This window comes from Balaenoptera acutorostrata, chromosome 7, assembly GCF_949987535.1.
Source record: "Balaenoptera acutorostrata chromosome 7, mBalAcu1.1, whole genome shotgun sequence".
In the NCBI taxonomy this organism is placed as follows: Eukaryota; Metazoa; Chordata; class Mammalia; order Artiodactyla; family Balaenopteridae; genus Balaenoptera; species Balaenoptera acutorostrata.
Window position 1 is genome coordinate 60,526,242 of NC_080070.1, and position 22,994 is coordinate 60,549,235.

Below are 22,994 nucleotides of genomic sequence, written 5' to 3' on the forward strand. Positions count from 1 at the left end.
AGAGAGAGAGAAAGAAAGAGAGAGAGATGCTTAGTGAAATAAGTCAGACAGAGAAAGACAAATACTGTATGCTTTCACTTACATGTGGAATCTAAAAAACAAAACAAACAAATATAACAAAATAGAAACAGACTCACAGATACAGAGAACAAGCTTGTTGTTACCACAGGGGAGGGAGGGGAGAAGGGGTGAAATAGGTGAAGGGGATTAAGAGGTGCGAGCTAGCAGTTATAAAATAAATAAGTCACAGAGATGTAATGTTTACCAAAGGGAATATAGTCAATATTTTATAATAACTTTGTATGGTGTGTAATCTATGGAAATATCGAATCACTGTTGTACACCTGAAACTAATATAATATAGTAAGTCAATTATACCTCAATAAATAAAGGAAGGAAGGAAACTTAACACTATCACTAACAAAACAAACAAACAAAAAGTAGATTGCTTATAAAGGAACAAAAAACTTGGTGGGCTCCCATTTCTCCATGATGTTCAGTATTAGAAAAAGAGTAGAATGAACTTATGGAATATTTTGGAGAAAATTACCCAAGAATATTATTTTTAATGTGTGATGACAATTAAAAATAGTATCCAATATTTGAGTTCTTAGAAAATATGCTAAAAGATGCCCTGTCTAAAAAATTTACTAGACACATGACTATTAACTGGATCATGGGATGTATTCATAAAACAATGTTATTTTTGTTTTCCAGTGTCTTTTTAAATTATCCAGAGGGTCTAGTTTCTCCCCTACTGTGGGAGGAAAACTCAGGCGGGTCTGTGTCTTCTCTGGTAACTCTTAGGTACAAAAAAGTTACATAGTCACTTTAAGTCTCACAAGTCAGTCTCAATTCAAAAGTTGAACATTCAGGGCTAATAATTCAAACTTTTTTTTTTATTGGAGTATAATTGCTTTAAAATGTTGTGTTAGTTTCTGCTGTACAGTGAAGTCAATCAGCTGTCTGTATACCTGTATCCCCTCCCTCTTGGACCTCCCTCCCCTGCCCCATCCCACCCATCTAGGTCATCACAGAGCACCAACCTAAGCTTCCTGTGCTTTATAGCAGGTTCCCACTAGCTATCTATTTTACACTTGGTAGTGTATATATGTCAATCCTAATCTCCCAACTCATCCCACCCTCCCTTTCCCCCTCCCTGTGTCCACATGTCCATTCTCTACGTCTACGTCTCTATTCCTGCCCTGCAAATAGGTTCATCTGTACCATTTTTCTAGATTCCACATATATGCATTAATATACGATATTTGTTTTTCTCTTTCTGGCTTACTTCACTCTGTATGACAGATGTAGGTCTATCCACATCTCTACAAATGACCCAATTTCGTTCCTTTTTTTGGCTGAGTAATATTCCATTGTATATATGTACCACATCGTCTTTATCCATTCATCTGTCATTGGACATTTAGGTTGTTTCCATGTCCTGGCTATTGTAAATAGTGCTGCTATGAATATTGGAGCGCATGTATCTTTTCAAATTAGTGTTTTCATTTTCTTTGGATATATACCCAGGAGTGGAATTACTGGATCATATGGTAGTTCTATTTTTACTTTTTTGAGGAACCTCCATACTGTTTTCCATAAAGTCTGAACCAATTTACATTCCCACCAATGGTGTTAATTATAGTTTCCTTGGATATCAGGTAAGATAAGTACACCTTCTTCATCATTCTTCTTTCCTTCTCATTCTTTTACTTTTTTTTTTACAAAATTGATTTGTTCTTTACTCTTTGAAAATTATGTAAAAAATGTTTGAATTTATAGGTTAATTCAGGAAGAATTTCCATCCTTATACTATTGAATCTTTCTATCCACAAACATAGCAGAACTTTCCATTTAAGTCCTTTGCCTTCAGTAAAGTTTTTTATCATTTTCTGCACAAAGATCTTGTGTATATCCTAAAAAAATAAATAAGGAAAACACAAACAATTCAATGAAAAATGGGCAGAGGCTATGAATAGGCAATTCATACAAGTGGAAATCTTGTTGCCCCTATAGACATATGAGAAAACACTACTGATAACCAGGGGAATGCAGATTAAATCAAAATACCATTTCATACCATCTAATTGGCAAACATTAAACAGTGCGACAATACATAGTGTTGGAAATGATGCTGAACCTTTAAACTATACCGATGGACATTTGAATTAACACAGCCACTGATGAGTATAATTTAATATAATTGAAAATGTTTGTATACTACTACCCACTAATTCAGTTTCTCTCTCTAAAGAAACTCCTGCATGATTTGAAAGGTATTTGTTATTATGAAAAAGCTAAAACAACTTAACTGTCTTTAGGAGAGGAATGGCTAAACTGTAGTTTAATTATGCAATGTAATTCTGTTCAGCAGTTGAAATGAAAAAATCAGCTCTCTGCTCAAAAACATAATGTGGCTGGTAAAAACAGGTTGCAAAAGTGAGTACAACTTACATGGTTTTTAAGAACACAAAATAATGATATATACGTTGCTTATGGATACATATGTGAGTAATAAAAGAACAAAAATTTAAAGGGAATGACAAAGTCAACTTTAGAATAATAATTATCTCTGAGGAGAAAGAAAGGGAGGGAAGAAAAGAGAAATGGGCTGGTTTTTTTCTGTAAAATTTTATCTTGGAAAAAAGAAAACCAAAGAGAATATGTCAAAGATTAATATCTGTCAAATATGGGTACTCATATATAGATGTCTGTTATATTTTCTGAGATTTTCTATATTTTCAAATTCTTTCATAATTTGTAAAAAATCTTAGATTTAGTGCTGATATAATAACAGATATTTAGATGTAGTAACACAGTAGATTTCTAACCTAACTGCATTTTACATATAAACGCAAAATACTTTTGAATTGTAAATAAATATGGAAATTTCCAGAAATGCAACTATGCTACAAATCAAGGCAATACCAGACCAAGATTTATTTCCTCATTTTGGAATACCATTCATCACGGCAATGACATCTGTGGTATTTGAATTACAATACAAAACACCTGTGTCAGTTCAGTGACGTAGCTGCTAGGAGTCTACATATGGGTTCAAGCAAATAAGCATTTCATTGTGTCATCTAGTATAGTCAATAACACATTAAAATTTACACTATATCATTGCAATTTATTTATATTATTTGTGGCAATGATAACTATGTAGTTAAAATTATTGGAAACTACTTTCATTCTGCGTTTACGCGTTAGCTAGGCATTGGGTTTATTTTTAAAAGATTATGTATGAAGGTAGATGATATTATTTCTCGACTTCATCGCGGAATAGGAAAGGCATGCCTGAAAGGGTTGAGAGCACTGGTCTGGCCTCGTCCTGCATCTCCCCACTTATCTCCCCACTTACACACAGGCTCTGTGAGAAATCAAGTTCATAGGACAGGGAGGGAGGCAGGGCGGGCTTAGGGATGAAGTAAAGATGTGGATTCCTTGAGTCTGGGAAGATGGAGAGATGACAGTTTCTACAGAGACCTGCCCCCACCCTCACGAAACTTTTGAGGTGACAGAACTGTGAGGGCATGTGGATACTTTGGAGAGGACGCCTCTGAGGGCCAACTCTTAGAATGTAGGGAGTAGCAAAGCCCAGCAGGGGGAGCCACATGATGCCTGATCTCGGATGATCAGCCAAGCCAACAAATGGGCACTGGGAAGCAGTTGAATTTTATTTGGGAAAAAAAGTGAGGAAATGTGAGGTCTCATAACTAGGATTCATGAAATTGATTCTATCTGTTGGAGGGTGATGAATGGATACTATCATACAGTATGGAAGAACAGAAAAAATTTAATGTTGACTGACACTGTGTCCCTCCTGTGGCACTGAGTCCCTCCTGTGGCACTGTGTCCCTATATTCCTGGCTTCAGGAGTATCACAGTAGCATTTCTGTGGCCAGCATCCACTCTTTCTGTGCAATTCTTATCCTATGTCCCCTTTTCATCATATTCTCAGTGCAACCAAATCTCTGTCTCCTTTGCCCACAGATTAAATCTGAAAAGTTCTTGTTCTTTATCAGGCAATGAAAATGAAAATTTTTCTCCATCTCATTTGCAACCATTTCAGACTAGTTCTGGAGTCCATCTTGCATAAATTAGAAGGTTCATGAAGGGCCTTCTGTCACTAAAATTTACTTTACCCCAGAAATAATTTACCCGTCTTCCCTAAAATGAAAAGTGCTACAAATTTTGTGGGGGCATAGTTTACAGAAATGTAAAGAAAACTTTTTAGAGAAACAGACCATGTTCCTACATGAAAAGACTCTATGCTATAGGAATATCAATTCTTCCTAAATCAGTAAGTACACCACAATAAGTTCCACATGAATTAAATGTTAAACATTTTAAAAAATCTATTAAAAATCCAATTATAATTAATCTGGATAGTTATGAAACCTCTGAGAGGAGTAGGACATTCTAATACCAAAAACAAAAACAAAGAAACAAAGGGAGAATTTGACCATATAAAGTTAACATTATTGTATTAAAGAAAAATCAAAATAAACTGGTTAAAAAATGTATACCAATTATGAGAGCATAGGCTTAAATATTATTTTAATGAATGACATATAAATGTAAACAAAGCAGAAAGGCTTCAAAGTATAAAAGGACAAAAATTTGGACAGTAACTAAAGAAGAAATGCCACTAGTTAATAATTACAGACAAAGTGTTCAAACTCTAATAAACAAATCAATTCAAATAAAAAGAAAAAGAGAGACCATTTTTTACTTCCAAATAGCAAAAATATTTTTAAAATTGTGTAACTACATACTGGTGAGTAAAATAGCACTCATGCATCAATGAGAGATGTATATAAATATAGAGAGATATAGATAAATATAACTTTCCTCAATTATTCATAAAGACCCTTAAAACAGCTCAGATATTTCAGCTTAATGACTCTATTTTGGGGGAATTTATGCTAAGGAAATAATCCAAAGATTTACACACAAATGTATCAATTGTAGCATTAGTCATAAGATCAAAACTTTGGGAAAAAATCTTCACATCCACCAGGAGGGTAAACTCACTCTATGGAATATTATGTCGTTATTTTTAAATGATATTTAAAATGATAATATAACAATATGGAAATGCTTTATAATAGTAAGTAAAAAGCAATATTTGTTTAATAAAAATATTAAAATATGTCTAACCTAATTGTTAATTAGGGAAATAAATATTCAAACAATGAGATATCACTATGCACCCATCTGACTGACTAAAATTAAATAGAATGAAAATACCAAATGTTGATAAGAACCCTCACACATGGCTTATGGGAGTGTAGACTGGTACAACACCTATTTGATACCATCTAATGACGCTGAAGATAAGCACACCCGATGACCCAGCAATTCCACTCATAGGTATAGAACCCCATGAACCCTGCCCATGAGCACCAGGGTAGAAGAATGTACAAGAATACTCATGGCAGCAGTGTTTGGAATAGCCTGAAACTGTAAATGTCTATCACTAGTAGGATTACTTGTACTGTGAGATAGAACACAATAAAATGAACAAACAAGAGCTAAACATCGCAACATAGATCATTTTCACAAACATAGTGTTGAGTGAAAGAAGCAAGTCATGAAAGAATATGTGTTGATTATTCCATTTATATAAAGTTCGAAAATAAGTGAAACTAAACTATCTTGTTTAGAGGTATATACAAGGGTGGTAAAACTATAAAGAAATTCAAGGACATGATTATCATAAAAGTCAGAATAATATTACCTCCAGCAGGATGGTGGAGTTGTGAGGTGGAAGGATACATAGGACAGTAGAGGGCTTTTCCGGGTCAGGGAGTGTTTGATTTCTTGACCTGGGATGTGATTACATCGGTGATGGCTTTACAGTATTTTTTAAACTGCACATATATATTTTTATATATTATGTAATGCATGTTATATATTATGGGTTGAGTTGTATCCCCTCCCTTCCCCCCAAAAGAAGATATGTTGAAGTCCTAATCCCCTGCAACTCAGCATGTGACCTTGTTTGGATATAGGGTTGTTGCAGATGTAATTAGTTAAGATGAGTAGAGCAGGATGGGCCCCTAATGCAGTATGATTGGTGTCATAAGAAGGCAGCCATGTGAAGACACAGAGACACAGAGAGAACCATGTGAAGATAGAGGCAGTCCTTGGAGTGATACATCTACAAGCCAAGGAACACCAAGGATTGATAGACATCACCAGAAGCTAGGAGGCAGGCATGAGACAGATTCTCCTTTAAAACCCTCAGAAGTAGCCACTGTCATCAACACTGTAATTTCACTTCCAATCTCTAGAACCGTGAACAAATTTCTGTTGTTTGCGGTACTACTTTGCAGTACTTTGTTACGGCAGCTCTAGGAAACGAATACATTGCATTTTCACATTAAAAAAAATATTTTTTTAAGTTCCCAAGAACTTATGTTTATGGTCTCTAATTTCTTGAATGAATCACAAAATCTAAAATAGAAAAGTAGTCAAATCATCCTACTTTATGTAGTCCCTGGAAAAGTTACACTCAAAGACACAATTCAAATATAAAAATAAGGCTCTCCTATTCAGAAAAGGAAACTACGCAGTATATCTAGTTGTAGCAAGAGGTCAGGGATCCATTGTAAATGTCCAAGTACATTAAAAAATAAAGGACGTGCTTACTTCCAAGTTGGCCTATAAAATTTTCATCCTGACCCTTTGATTCCCTTTCTTACTGGAAATTCTTCAGCATCTGAAGTGACCCTGCATTAGCTTCTGGGAAGACATTCTTATTCATTCCATTTCACTCCAGAGCAAAGAAGGGCTGACCTGAAGGGAGATCTGACCCAGAACTTCTCCAGGGCGGAATACTGATGAACACAGATGGCAGATTGTTGTGAGGGACGATTTTTACTTATAATTCTGCTTCCTGAAAGTTAGGAGCAGAGATAGTCTCTGAGTTTACAGAGCATTGTGCTTTCAGAAACCTCACTGAGGGGTGGCTTTTTTATGACACCAAGTAAGCTTGTAGGAGTATTGCCTTTCTTAAATGTGTTCCATATGATCAGAGGATGCCATAAAATAGGGCATAAAGGAGCAACACACAGAGAACAGATTTTTAAAATTAACAAAATGCAACATGATTTCTCTGTTACTTTCAAGTTTTCAAATAACCAAAGGGAGCAAAGTACAGAAAAAAATTTTATAGAAAAATAATGACGTAGAATAGCACAGTGGTGAGAGATTTTGAAGCCAGGCTGTCTGCTTTCAAACCTCTGTTCTATTGCTTCTTAGCTTGGTATAGTTATTAGTCTAAAAACAAATTTCTTCATCTGTAAAATTAGGATAAAAATGCACCTCCTGCAAAGGGTTGCTAGGAAGATTCCATGAGGCAATATGTGAAAAGCATTTAGCTCAGAATGTTGTACATGGCAAGTGCTTAATAAATATTAGTTGCTGGCATAATAATAATAATGATAGTAATAAAAGTATTTCCAGATTTATACTTGAAGTAACTATAAAAATTTCCAGTAAAATTGACTACAGAATAGGCCCCCCTGGGGTCACTTAGCTCACCCCAATTAAACTAGGCTGAGAAAGAAAATTTCAGCTTCTCAAGTTGACCATTCTAGTACTTAACTTCCCTATCAAAAAATAAAATTCACTCAGTTTCCTGGTCTGTTAGATAATAATCTAACAGACTAATAATCTTTATTTCTAAACAGCATTTGTCAACCATAAATCGGACATGTTACATACAGTCTTTAATTGTTTTTCTTTTAATGAGTATTTTATTTTACTAGCTTCTATCCCTTTCCTTTCAAAATATAACCCTTAGTCTAGTTTGGTGGTCAAAGTGTTTTGTGTTTTTTGTTTTTGCCCCAGTTGTATTCCAAGGGAACCTCACAGACTTCGGCGGCTTAATATTGTCAGTGTTCAGTCAGAGGGCTGAGCAATTTCCATACCACTGAAGTTCCCTTGGACCAAACGTTTAGGTTTAGTTCCCTTGAAAGAAAAGAAAAAGATGATTTTGAAGAAATCTCATCAAGAAACTGAAGACTTTTAAAGCCACATGTATGAGCCTCAAAGATTGTGATATAACCTTCATTTTTAAGGATATTTGCTATTCTATTGATAAAAGCTATTTGGTTAACGGAATCACTTTGTATTTCCAAATCCATCTAGGGGTAGGAACTATCACTCAACTGACAGCGTTTGAGCCTCCCAGCCGAAATCCTCTGCTCTCAGGCCCACTCTCCCATCACCTCAGTACATTTGCTGGTTGTCCAGGAGGTGGCACTGTTGTTTCAAAGCAGTGGCTTCCATGGGGTCTAGAAATGGAACTTGGAAAAATGGGTGGTATACAGCGGGAGAGGTTGAAAAGGAAGCAGCGAGAAAAGGCCTGTTTAATGAACCTTGCGGAAAAATGACAAAATATGTTTAAATAATTGTCTTCCTCATTCTCCCTTTCTAGGGGCGAACGTGAACATGAAGACCAACAACCAGGATGAGGAGACGCCCTTGCACACGGCTGCCCACTTCGGCCTCCCGGAGCTGGTGGCCTTCTACGTGGAGCACGGGGCCCTAGTGGACAGTGTGAACGCCCACATGGAGACCCCCCTGGCCGTCGCAACCTACTGGGCCCTCCGCTTTAAAGAGCAGGAGTACAGCAGGGAGCACCACCTCATCTGCCGCATGCTGCTGGACTACGAGGCCGAGGTCAACACCCGCGATGACGACTTTAAAACTCCGCTCCACAAGGCAGCCTGGAACTGTGACCACGTGCTCATGCACATGATGCTGGAAGCTGGCGCAGAAGCCAATCTCATGGATATCGGTGGCTGTGCCGCCATCCAGTATGTGCTGAAGGTCACCTCCGTGCGACCTGCTGCCCAGCCTGAGATCTGCTACCAGCTGCTGCTGAACCATGGGGCGGCTCGAATATACCCTCCACAATTCCATAAGGTGAGGCTGTGTCCCAGGGAGCCAAGTGGAGAACTGGGTCATCAGCGGGGTGATGGGGACTCGAAGGGTGGCTTGGTCTGAAATCTCCAAGTAACTCAAGCTTGTTTGAGGCTTGAGTCTTTGGGCTGCCTCTGATATCCTCAATCTGACATTCCATTTACATGTATAACCCTAGCTATCTCGTCCCAGTCCAAGTCTGTTTGAAATCTGGGGCTGAGAGCAAAGAAGGAGAGCAAGAGTAGTAGATAATTTTCCATGTCTTGTGTGAACACCAGTGAACTGGTAGTGGCTTCCTGGGGGACTGAGTGAAAAAGATCAGAAGGCCACGTTACGTCTGCAGGAGAGGTGAATGGTGTGGACACAGGCACCCTCTTGCCGTCTCTTAAGGAGAATGTCTGCTCTAAAGATGATTGAGCCTGCTTTGGAATTAGTTTGTAGACATGAAAGGGCCACTCAGTTTTCTAGTTTAATGAAAGCTAATGTTTATTAAGAACTAATAATCATATTTATTATTATAATGAATTCTATTTATTAAGCACACTGTTATAAGCATTTTACACTTCTTAATTTAATTTATTTAATTCTATAACAATCTGATAAGGTAAATAATATCATCATCCCTATTCTATAGAGGAGGAAACTGAGGCACAGAGTAGTTAAGTAATTTGTCTGATCTCACACAGAGGCAGTGCCAGTATTTAACCTTGGTTCATTTGGTGCTAGTGTTTAGCTTTATAGTATGACACTGCACAGCCTTTATTTTAAACAATATTTAATGATAATCTCTAATGGGCTAGCAGGGACCAGATATTACCAATACTGGCATGACTAAGACATGGTAACTATCCTCAATTAGCTTAGGATCTAGTGAGAGAGACAAACACATAAAGAGATAACTTTAATATTCCGTGGTAAATGACAAGGTAGAGGAATAAAGGGTTCTCTAGGCACATGGAAGAGAGAGAGTTTTGCATTAGGTTGATGACAGTCATTAATTTGGAACCAAAATGCATTTCACCTTAAATAAAGAAATCAAATGATAATTTACCTAGGATCTCACTCATTTAAAAAAATTAATTAACACACAGTAGAGGAGTTTTATGTATAAACCAGCTAACTAATGTAGGGTCACAGAAAGCTAGCTGATAGAAGTTTTACTAAATTCACAGCCAAGTTCTACCTCCTACCTTGGTAAAATGTCAGAGACTTGTCTGAAGTCCTGCAGTGTGAAGTTTAGTTGAAAGAAAAGTTCCACTGAGGAATTTAAGGGGAGTGCACTCACAAAATTCCAGATAGACAACCCACAGAAAGTTCCAATGTAGACATGATGAGTTCAATGATTTGTGTGATCTCAGTAAGGAATTTTCTCTTGGTTGTCAGTGTTTTAGTGGAAGATTAAATAATTTTTTTCCTTAAAATTTTATGTAATACTCATAATGTCCTGGAACTTTAATTTTATAGAAAATTTCAAAAGATTATGTTGATTAGGAATAGGATAATAAATAATAATGTTACAATAATGTCCTTTGTTGAGCTCTAAATAGGCTTTATACATATTATTTAATTTTATTTTATAATAACCTCTGAGGTAGGCGCTGGCATTATCCTCATTTAAAAGGTGATAGAATTCAGATATTTTCCTAAAGTCACACAGAGTAAGTGGTCAAGTTCATTCATTCATTTATTTAACAAGTATTCACTGAGCACGACTTTGTGCCAGGAACTGTTCTAGGAGTTGGAGATAGAGCAATGAAGCAAACAAAGGCCTTCATGGAAGATACTTTCTAGTGGGAGACAGGGAAAAAAACAAAACAACAAACTAATAAATATACTCTGATATGTTAGGCGCTATGGAGACAAGTAAAGCAAGGTAAAGATAATAATAGAATGTGGGCTTTCTTTGGTGTTTATGTATGTGCTGTTTTACGAAGGCTAATTAGAGAAAATGAGGATGTGAAGGAGCAAGTCATGTGAATAGCTGGGGGTGGGCAGGGGTGGTGGTGGGGGGAGCATTCTAGATATAAGGAAAACCAGGTGCAAAGATCCTGAGGTAGGAGAGGACTAAACATGTCTGAGGAAGCCAGAGTGCCTGAAGTGGGGTGAGAAAGGAGGAGGAGAAGTCAGAGAAGCATAAGAAGGTGATTTGCAGACCATATATATGACCCTGTAGACTGTGCTGATATCCTTGGTTTTTTATTCTGAATGAGAGAGTAAGTCACTGAAGGATTTTGAGTGAGGGAAAAAAAGTCTGATTTATGTTCCAAAAAGTTCCTTTTGACTGCCTTTTGGAGAATAACTCTAGGGGGGAGAGGGGGAAAGGTAGTACAGTTATCTAGATAAGAGATAAGGGTGGCTTAGACCCACAGTGGAAGTGGGGAAAGTAGTGAGAAGTGGTGAGATTTGGGGCAAGCCCTGAAAAGGGAGTCCATAGGTTTCCTGATGGATTATTTGTGAGCTGTGAGAAGAGAGGAACCAAGGATAACTTCGAGGATTTCTGCCCAGGGAATAGAAAGAATAAAGGAGCCATTTCTTGAGAAAGTAACTGTGCAGGTGGAGCTGCTTTTGAAGAGAAGATCAGGGGGTCTGCTGTGCTTCAGATGCCTATTAGTCATCCAGGTGGAGATGTGAAGTAGGCAGTTTGATATATAACCCTGGTGTTCAGGGAGAGGTCCTGGCCAGAGATACAAATTTGGGAGTCTTCATCGTGAATATGATGTATAAACCCATGAGGACAGATGAGGTCAACCAGAGCATGGGGGTAGAGAAAGAGAGGAGAAGTGGCCAGAGGACTGGGCTATGGGGCACTCCAACTAGAGTTTGGGTAGATGAAAAGGAATCAGTGAAGGAAACTGTAGAAAGTCCTTGAGCTAGGAGGAGAATCAAGATGGACTGTTTTCCTGGAATCCAAGATAGAACATGAGAAAGGAAGATATGGAATCAGCTGGGTTGAATATAGGTGGCATTTCAAATAAGATGAGGGCTAAGAAGTTGCCATTGGACTAGACAACATGGATTTTATTGGGGACCTCAACAAGGGTTATTTTGGTGGATCACTGGTGAGAAAAGGTTAATTAAAGTGGATTCAAAGGAAAAAGGGATAAAAGGAAGTGAAAACAGTGAGGGGTTTGAGGCATTTTCTTGTAATGCAAGAGTAGCTAGAAGGGAATGATGGCTGATATGTTTGTTGGCTGATGGGAGTGTTCTAGGAAGGGGAGAAAATTTGCTGCAGGTAATTATTGGAGCGCCATCTTGAAGATGGGATCTAGTGCACAAATGGAGGTGTTGGTCTTAGTAACACAGACAGTTCATCCATCATAGCAGGAGGGAAAGCAGCGCCTGTGTGCCCAGATGCAGGGATGTTGGTAGATATGTTAATAAGAGTTTGTATAAGTACTCTTACGATTGCTTCTATTTTCTCAGTAAAGAATGAGAAGTGGTTGGAGAAGAGGTTTGAAGACTTAAGGGCAAAGGTGAAGGTGTGAGATGTTTACCTTGGGGAGCAAATGGACTTGGGAAATGTAATAGGATTGCTGGGTGGCTCAAGCCCATTAAAAGTTAATAGCTTTTCCAGTCAGCGGCCTGAGGTGACCTCTCAAAATGGTTCGCTATTCACTTGACCCAGAAAACCCCACAAAATCATGCAAGTCGAGAGGTTCAAATCTTCGTGTTCGCTTTAAGAACACTCGTGAAACAGCCCAGGCCATTAAGGGCATGCATATCCGAAAAGCCACCAAGTATGTGAAGGATGTCACTTTAAAGAAGCAGTGTGTGCCGTTCCATCGTTACAATGGTGGAGTTGGTAGGGGTGCCCAGGACAAACAGTGGGGCTGGACGCAGGGTCGGTGGCCCAAAAAGAGTGCTGAATTTTTACTGCACATGCTCAAAAATGCAGAGAGTAATGCTGAACTTAAGGGCTTAGATGTAGATTCTCTGGTCATTGAGCATATCCAGGTGAACAAAGCCCCCAAGATGCGGCGCAGGACATACAGAGCTCATGGTCGGATCAACCCATACATGAGCTCTCCCTGCCACACTGAGATGATCCTTACTGAAAAAGAACAGATTGTTCCTAAACCAGAAGAGGAGGTTGCCCAGAAGAAAAAGATATCCCAGAAGAAACTGAAGAAACAAAAACTTATGGCCCGGGAATAAATGCTGCAAAAAATAAATGCAAATAAAAGTAAAAAAAAAAAAAAAAAAAAGTTAATAGTCATATGTTTGATTCAGAATGTGGTCTGTCTGACTCCTGAACCTAAGCCCTTAGATTTAGCAGTTTCTGTTGTGTTTTATGATATCCTAAAGGATCACAACACAAGAAAAGACCTAAAGAGGTCATTTTGTTTAATTCTCAAGGCTCTAGGCAGAAATAGTGCTCTTGTTGTATTTGCAAATCTCCATGAAGGCAGATTCTACAGCACTCCCTTCCTTGGGTGTCTCTTTGATTTTGGAACACCTCCCCCTCCCACCCCTGAGTCCCTCCTGAGTCCCTCCCACTTTTTTTTCTTTTTGGTAAATATTCAAAACTAATCCTCTACTTCTTATTCCTGACCTGGAATAACTCATATGCATCCTATTAAATCCTTACATCTTTGTATCAGTTTGTACCTAAGGCTTCTCTTTTTTCCCAAACCGAATTTTATATTTCTCCCAAGTTTTTAGCTGTTACTTGTTTTTGCCTCTGGATCTTGGTCAAGGTATGTCTGAAAAGGTTGAGAATTAGGACAATGCTTAACCCTTATATTTTCTCTCTAAATTTTGAGGAAAGACTGCTACCTAAATGGCCTGAAAAAATATTCATGAAATCTACTGTTGAAGGTAGTTGTTTGACCTCTGTTGTTAATTCTCACCTTCCTTGCAATTTTCTCATTGATCAGTAGGCTTTGGAATTTTAAAATACTTTTTCATGCAAAGGTTGGATCCAAGGAATATTTTCTTACTTGAACTGTTATACATATTTCAGCCTTAGAAATAAAATCAAATGGTTATATTCTATGAAAAATCCAGCAACTTTTATTTAAAGTACAGTGATCCATAGCTTTTAGCTATGAATATCTACTGCTTAGTTTGCATCCATTTTCTGGATCATACACACTGGTATCTAGATTTGGCTAAAACAATAGATATTAACAATCTCTAGAGTGAGTATACAACCCAGCATTTTAAAATACATATGAAATGGTTCCTATTTAAAAATTTTACCTCTGCTTTATCACTCATAACTCATTCATTCTAGACTTGCCATGCTATGCATGTCAAGAATAAAGAAGCATGGAATTTGGAGGGGGGGTGTCAAACAAATTTGGGTCCTGCCACTCACCTAAGAGTGTGATTTTGAATAAATTACTTGCTTCTTGAGCCTAAATTTCCTTCCCTGTGAAATGGATATACTCTTACGCCTTGGCAGTAATATGCAGACCAAGTCCTTCACTAGAAAGAAATTAATCTTACTCCTAGCACACCACAAATATACTCAGAGCCCAGAGGATGGTGCCAAACATTTTCTTACTCTTTCTGGAGTCATTGTCAGTCCTCACAAAGTCTCTCCCCCAATTCCTCACCCCAGCCTTCAGCCTGCAGCTATAAATATCTCTTCCTTGGACTACCTCCCCCTTTTTTCTCTACCCACATCTCACTAGAGTGGTCATTCTTCATAGTGGGACTTCTAGAAGACAAACAATCGATCTCTTTCTAATACAGCTCACTTCATAATGCATAATTTTGTGTATATTTATGCTGTAAGGCTACCTTCCTTCCAGGGACGAGGATAGAGAGGGACAGAGGGCATGGATAATAATATCCTTCTCCTAAGGTTGTTTTGAGAATGGAACAAGATAATATTTAAGAAGTGTTGGGGCTTCCCTGGTGGCGCAGTGGTTGAGAATCCGCCTGCCAATGCAGGGGACACGGGTTCGAGCCCTGGTCTGGGAAGATCCCACATGCTGCGGAGCAGCTAGGCCTGTGCGCCACAACTGCTGAGCCTGCGCGTCTGGAGCTCGCGAGCCACAACTACTGAGGCCTGTGCCCCTGGAGCCTGTGCTCCGCAATGAGAGAGGCCACCGCAATGAGAAACCCAGGCACCACAACGGAGAGTAGCCCCCGCTCGCCACAACTGGAGAGGGCCCACGCGCAGCGGCGAGGACCCAACGCAGCCAAAAATAAAATAAATATATTAAAAAAAAAAAAAAAAAAGAAGTGTTTACCATGACTTCCCTGGCTGTACAGTGGTTAAGACTTCACTTTCCAATGCAGGGGGTGCGGATTCAATCCCTGGTCGGGGAGCTAAGATCCCACATGCCTCACGGACAAAAAACCAAAACATAAAACAGAAGCAATATTGTAACAAATTCAATAAAGACTTTAAAAATGGTCCACATCAAAAAAATCTTAAAAAAAAAAAGGAAGTGTTTATCGTTTCTGGTCATGGCAACCTTTAAACAAAAGATGACTATAACTGTTATCATTACATATCTGTTGAGCAGTAGAATCCGTGCTCCTGGGCCTGGTTTACCCGCAGGGGCCTTTCCAACCAGGAGAGACAATGTGTGAGAATGCCCAGAGATTAAATGTTGAGTTTTACTCTGAAACCCCCTGGTGGTTGACTGTGGATGAAACAGGTCTCTGCAAAAGTAAGTAAAAGACCCTCTCCCCATTCCCCTGTAAGAGCCACTTTAGGGTTTGGGCTGCTGCTGCCCTCCCCAGGAGCGTGGTGCTGGCGGGGTAGAGCCACAGGTGACTCCGGACTGTGGAGGGTGAGCCTGGGCCCGGAGGATTGCTTCCTCCTGGCTCACAGGTGAAGGGAAGTGGCTCCTACAAGGTTCCGCATGGGGCTGCCGATCTGGAGAGCAGCAGCGGTCAAGCTAGGAGCACACCTGCCTCCCCTTCCGAAGACGTTCCCAAGGGTGTTCCTCGTTTCTTCCTCATCAATTTTAGAGTCAAAGTGGTCTTCACCATTCAGGAAGGATCTTTAAAGTTCCCAACCTCAAACAATTGCTTCTTCAAAGACATGCCCTCTGCCTGATTCCTAAAGATTTCTTTCACTTACTGCCAAACTTACTTGGCTAGACCTGTGGTATAATAGAATGAAAGCACTTCCTTCTGGGATTGGAGAACACAAGCATTTGAAAACTACTTTTAGAAAGAAATCCTATCAAAATGTTATCTGTGGAGCTGGGGAATGTAACTACACTAAAAGCACTGAACTAGAGACATTGCCTTCTGGAACCCCTGCAGCTTATTGTGCAGAAAGGATTGGTAGCTATTCTGGCCTCCCTGTGGCTCTGGGCAGCAGAACACCCCTCCCCTGGAGATGCAACTTCTTGAGGTTTGTAGGACAATTATGATGAAAGACTGCATTGAAACTGAAGTTAGTGCTTTTTAAAGAAGTGCCAGACTAGGGGCAATAGGCCTTTAAATGGATTTTCTGTTCTCCTGCAAGAAGTCTTGCAAATGTGAGGAAGGTCCCAGGTCCTGTTCACAAAGGCAGTTCTCTGAGAGATAACAGCGAGGGGGGTAGGAACAGGGGCTTAGTAACCATGGATATGAATTCTAGCTTGGCCATTTACTTGCTGTGTGATTTTGAAGTCCCTTAATCTCTCAGATCCAAGAGAAAATGAAGAGAAAAATATCAACTTTTCAGGATTGTCTGAGGAGTGAGTAAGACATGTAAATCATTGAGACTAGTAGGTGCTCAACAAAATCATTTCCTTTCCTCCTCCTCCCAAATGTACTCTTGGTCCATTGTAGGAGTCTTTCCTACCAGCCTTACTTTGGTGGCTCAACTCGCCTGTAGAATAGTATACAATTATGTGTTCCAGGGAACTCTCCACAGTTACCATCTTCTTATTCAGTTCTGTTTTGCTCCTCTGAGTTCCTCTAGGTTGGCTGTGTGCTAAAGAGATTTAGGATTCAGTGGGCTACTGGTGGATGGTTGGTACTTTAAACATTTTTTTGCTACCCAACTATATAACAGAACTGGCCCCCTTCCAAAGGAAAACTAAAGAAAAACTATTCAATTTACTATGCAGATGCTATAAAGTGATTTAGAACAACTACTTCACAACCCGACTTTCCAAAGAGAAAGTCATCTTTACGCAGGTAAATGACTGACTCATTTATCCAGAAGATAAAGTGATTTGTTCTCTTGTGGATGGGGAATTCAGTTTCCTTATTTACAAGGAACAAGGTCAGAGCTGAAGATGCTGTCTTCCAAATACAAAGCAAATTTGTAGAGGGTGTATTTCACTGAAAGCTGATGTATAAATTACATAAGGGAAAAAAAAGAATTATAGGGTCTGCAATTGCTTTCCAAGGTACAAAAGGACATTCGATTTTTTTTTCTCTCAGCATAATTCAGAAGGAAGTGACACCCCAGGGAGCCAAGATTGGGTTTTCTTGTAGGGCAAGAAAGACATTTTTCTAGGGGAGGGAAAGGTATGTGAAAGTTTGGGGGAGGTAAAGATGATTTCTGCCGTTGAACAGTTCTGTATATGAAGCCCGGGGTATAAGCAGTCTCTTTGATCATTAAGTACCTTTCTGCACACAAATATATCAATATAAAAGGGCAGAGGTAGCTTTAGATTTTCTCTGGTGAAGTGGCTTACAGGTGGCACTTGTACTGGAAGGGTGGCAGGGAGATTTATCGTGAATCTGTTTTCTAATTTATGCTTTTAGGGGTCAGATGATGAGGGGAAGGGTCTTAAGGTCTCTCCAGTTGCCACCACTACCTTTTGTCCAATTGTTCTTCTAAGAAGGGAGAATAGAGACCCCAGAGACGCACAGAAGGTGAAGGTCATTGAGCATTTTCTGTTTCCCAGGTTTACAAAGAAGAAGCAGAAGCTTCTGCCTTCTGGGTCCACCAGTCCTTCCTCATTTGATGGTCAAGGTTCCTGGGAGTCATCATAGAGTGATTATTTAGAGTTTGCTCTCTCTTAAGGGTCTCTTTTTGTCGTTGCCTGGTGAAATAATTACTGAGGCCTGAAGAAGGCGTGATCAGCTGTCTTCATTCTGGAAGCTAGGCGTGTCAGTTAAGATAGCTGGGAGTGTCAGGCTAAAAGGAGCCTTTCCTGCTGTGAGAACCATCTTCTGTCAGCAGAAAATTTGCTAGTCAGTGTCAGCAAAACCTAATGTGGCACTGGGAGCTATGGACTTTGTGCATCTAAAGACTGAAGGTTAAGAACTACTCAATTTTTTTTATCCCAATGAAAGGTTATCTCCAGGTGATATATGGGAGTGTGCCAGGTGCAAATTGAAGCACCAAATGTGTGAAGTTGGGCTCCTGAACTATGAATGAATTATATTCCTGTATACATAACTTAGTTTCAACTGTTTCTGAATAGGGACTGGGAATAGGGTTTCCAAACAAAATACAGGATGCTCTATTAAATTTGAAATTCATCACTAATAAGTAACTTTTAGTATAAATATGTCCCATGCAACATTGGGGCCATACTTATACTAAAAATTATTTGTTGTCTGTCTGAAATTCGAATTTACCTGGTAACCTACATTATTATTACTTGCTAAACCTGGAAACCATGGTTGAGGAGTAAGTAATGTGTTACAGGAGGAGAGTAACTTTTAGCAACATCTCCTCTGTGTACAAGGTTTTGGCAGGAAGGGGGAGGTAAGGAATACCTAGGGACAGATTACCTGTATTGGGTAGGTGGGCAATGTGTCTTTAAACATAAGCAGTGTGGTTTGCATGAAGAGTGAGTGTAGCCCGGGAATTAATGCAGAGCAGAGGTCAGTTTTCTGAGTGGACACTTAAACCATGTGCAGAGCCTCATTACAAGCTTCTGACTTCCCCACGCTCTCTGTTTTCAAAATTCCAGTACAAGTATATTCTTGATTCAGGCCTTGGATTAATTTCAGCTGTCATCTCTGTCCTGGTAACTCTTAAATTTAAATCTTCATTTTGGATTACTCATCTGATTACCAGCGTACTTTTCAACATGGCTCATCCTTCTAGAAAGAATGTATCTGGAGGTCTTTAGAGAAGGATGTGTATAGAGGTCTGATGGATGCTATTTTCATATTATTAACAACATTTTTGCATTAAAAAGGGAATTATTTCGAACTTTCAACAAAATCCAGCCTATAATTACTATAATGATTATAGTAAAGAGTGTTTCTTGTTCTAAGTATCTGTACAATAGGATCTGTGTCTTTAAACCATTCACTTCACTGGTCCTTACTTAAGGATTAAAATAAGATCATCAGAATATATTTGAAAGAACACTAAACTCAGATGAAGACCTAAAACAATGCTTTCTCTTACTGTGTGCCTCTCTGGGTTTCAATTTCCTCATCTCCAAGTTAGGGGGATTAGATAATCCCTAGGGTCCTTTGCAACCCTAACAGTCTATGATGCTATTATGGTAGTTTATAAACTAGCGTTCAAAGCAATTAGTCAGCCTCAGGTTTTGTCTGTCTCTTTTGCATAGAGCTACATATCTGCCATCCTCATCCCAACTGCAGAGAAAAGAGCAGCCCCATTTGCCTCAGTTTCCCAAGACCAAGGTCCTGGAAAAATTACCTGCCCACCTTGACAATCTTGTACCCATGGGGAAATCCTTCTAGTTATACTTTCCATATACTCAGAAATGCTGACTCTTCAGAGGTCCCACAGCAATGGATGTCTAACTCCAGCCCACCTGCTTATCCCCTTAGGGATTACTCTTTATTTAAGTAGACCTGGCTGAAAAAGCCATTATCAGCAGGTCAGCCTTGTGCACTGTACCCAGACTATGTATGTGAATGGATCGTCTCATTAAACAAGTATTTATGTTGTGCCCATTTGGACCTAGCCACTGGGCAGGATGGTTCTGATGCCTTCACTGGTTTGGAGCTTCAATATACACATTTAGTCTGCAATGGCTTATGACTGCACTTTTTAAATTCGGGGACAATTAAAAGGAGTTGTGTGCTAGAATTTGGCTCACAGTAGCTCACGAGAGCTGATTGTTAAATTATCAGGAATTTTGTGAGCTGATTGTTAAATGCAACGATTTTTAAAAATTAGGTCATATAAACCTACAACTAATAAAGTATACTAAAAACAAAGGTAATAAATATTCAAAACACACTACCTCCCAATTATTTTACTCTACGTATCTATGCTCCTGATATTATTTGCATATATTGGATCTATATGGTGGAAACACTATATAATGATGTTACTATACATCTCTTCCCCACCATACGTTCAGGGACCTCAAATAGGCCATGATGCAAGTGTTTACACCACAGAAATCAGCAAATGCTACCAATCAGACCTTAACTTATTGCTTTGTTGATGTCTAGACTTCAGAAATTGATGGAGAGAATGTTACTAACGTAGATTAAACTTAAAAATTTGTAGTGTGTGGTGTCTGTAGCTCTTACATTGTGTATAGTGCAAAACATTGAGAAATATGCTTCCAATATTCAAAAAACTATTAAGCACTTCCACATAAAAGTCACTTATGTCATTGATGAGTGAGTGAATTTCCAATATATGTCTTCATTGTTTCACATTTGTGAAACAATTACTCCTTAATGTAATAAAAATATCAACCAATGTAAACATAGGAACTACATGCACTCTTCAATTGCAGACACAGGTTGGCTATGAATACAACTCATATCTATACAAAATTGATATAAAAATCAGTGATAGCATTCTGAGAGTACCAACTGGCTATACAGAATAGGAAATAAATTATATTGGGTATTTTATTATTTGTAAATTGTGGGCTTCACATTCTTTATATTAGCAAAACTTATAATGAACTTAAAAACATATATACATACAGTCTTTTTTTTTTTTTATTTTACAAAATGCCTGTTGTTGAACATTTTCTAGTACACCATTGACTCAAACCTCTATTCGGTAGAGCCCCTTCTGGTTGCTCTATTTGTTGGGGCTGACACAGTCCTCAGGTGAGGCCATGCCTCCTGAGGCCAGGCCATATGATCATCTCAATAGATGCAGGAAAAGCTTTTGATAAAATTCAACATCCATTTATGGTAAAAACTCTCCAGAAATAGGGCATAGTGGGAACATACCACAACATAATAAAGGCCATATACGGCAAACCCACAGCTAACATCATACTCAACAGTGAAAAGCTGAAAGCATTTCCTGTAAGATCAGGAACAAGAGAAGGATACCCACTCTCACCATTTTTTTAAAAAATTAATTAATTTATTTGTTTTTGGCTGTGTTGGGTCTTCGTTGCTGTGAGCAGGCTTTCTCTAGCTGTGGCGAGCGGGGGCTACTCTGTTGCGGTGTGCGGGCTTCTCATTGTGGTGGCTTCTCTTGTTGCAGAGCATGGGCTCTAGGCACGCAGGCTCAGTAGTTGTGGCTGGTGGGCCCTAGAGCGCAGGCTCAGTAGTTGTAGCGCATGGGCTTAGTTGCTCCGCGGCATGTGGGATCTTCCCGGACCAGGGCTCGAACCCGTGTCCCCTGCATTGGCAGGTGGCTTCTTAACCACTGCGCCACCAGAGAAGCCCCTCACCATTTTTATTCAACATATTTTTGACTTTTGGAGTCACACAGACCTGAGTTTGAATCCTATCTCTGTCATTTACTAGCTAAATACCCTTGAGTTTAAATTCTCTCACTCTTTGATTTTAAATCTGTAAAGTGGAGATAATTATAGGACTAACCTCATAGGTTGTCTGAAGATTTAGCAAGCTAAACATGCAAAGATTTAACATAGGCCCTGGCACATGATAAGTCCTCAAAAAATGGTAGCTGTAATTTTTTTCCTTCATCCTCTCTCCTGCCTGTTAGGATGCATCAAGCTTCAGACCATGGTTCTCTACCTTTTCCGTTTATATCCATTTAGAGTATGATTGACCCTAACCAGCACATTCCTTGATGATGCACAAATCTCCCTCTCCATCTTGACCTTATTAGAGCATCTATCATGCACATTTTTAACTGACATTAGGACATAACATAGGAAATATCCTGCTGCTCATTATCTGACCATCCTCAAATTAGTATGCCCTTCCTATTTCCTCATTTCCATCGGTGGTACCCCTTTTTGTACTTGATCTTAGGCTTCAAAGTTGCAGTCTTCACTCCCTATATCTGACTAGTCATTAAACCCTACTTATTCTTTCTCGCAGCTTCAGTTCTCGTGACTGATGGTGAAGCTAGCTGAGAAGCCATTTGGTGCACTCCCATTCAGCCTCCTCAGGCCTCTCTGCCCTTGATATCCTTGTTTTTCCCTTTGTGCTTTTGCTCATGGTGCTCAAGGGACACTGATGATCTTTAAGTCAGCCTCTTATTATTTACTGAATTATATTGCTCTTGAACTCTGAAATACCTCTGTCTTTTTTCTTCAACTAGGTTGTAAATTCCTTGAAGACAAAAGCAGGGCACAAACTCAGAATTACTGTCACAGTGCTAAACACAGTGCTCAATAAAGGTTTCCCAATGGAATGAATTGATTGAATATAACCCTTTCTTATTGAGAATACATAATAGCTTTCTATTGCCTATTAAGTCAATCCCAAGCTCTTCAGACTGGCCTTCCAGGTGTACTGTCAGCTGACTCCATCTTACCTGCTCTTAACTTTAGTTCTTTCCTGACATGGACCCTTCATTCAGGTGACCTTGGTACACACACACACACACACACACACATACACAACTGGGCATTAAAATACTCATCCTTCTGTCTCAGTTTTGCCTGAAGTCCCAAGACATTGGGTACTTACCACCTCACATTGAAAAATTCAGTGCTAGACCACCTATGAAGGACTTGTAAAGGAGGTGGAGAAAACCAGTTTTGTGACTTTTTGCCCAATACCAACAGGTGGAGGTTGGAGGTTGAGAAGGACCAGGAAATTAGGAAGAAAATTTCTTTGAAAAAAGTTGTGTAAGTGTGGAGGCATGCCTCCTTTCTAGTGGTAGGCATACTGGTTTATTATAACGGATGAAACTCAGGAATAGACAATTAAAAGAGATGCATAGGGCAAGGCATGGGGGCGTGCACAGAGCTTCCATGCCCTTTCGGAGCATGTCACCCTCCTAGTACTTTGATGAGCTCACCCAC

The 22,994-nt window shown here is 39.2% G+C and overlaps 2 protein-coding genes across 9 annotated transcripts in view; both read left to right on the forward strand.

The window, feature by feature from the left end:
- ASB4 (ankyrin repeat and SOCS box containing 4) overlaps window positions 1-22,994 on the forward strand; it is a 122,409-nt gene that overhangs the window by 87,719 nt on the left and 11,696 nt on the right. For all 8 annotated transcript variants that reach the window (XR_452298.3, XM_057549755.1, XM_057549756.1 and 5 more), the window contains one exon: window positions 8,456-8,946. Coding sequence is in view for 7 of the 8 variants with exons in the window: in XM_057549755.1 (XP_057405738.1) it covers window positions 8,456-8,946 (491 nt within the window). In the remaining variant the exon portion in view is untranslated. The remainder of the gene's footprint in view (window positions 1-8,455; window positions 8,947-22,994) is intronic.
- Window positions 12,510-13,134, forward strand: LOC103001190 (60S ribosomal protein L17-like). The gene has a single exon (XM_057549758.1). It carries the CDS (start codon window positions 12,544-12,546, stop codon window positions 13,096-13,098), a length of 555 nt encoding a protein of 184 aa, XP_057405741.1. The 5' UTR covers window positions 12,510-12,543; the 3' UTR covers window positions 13,099-13,134.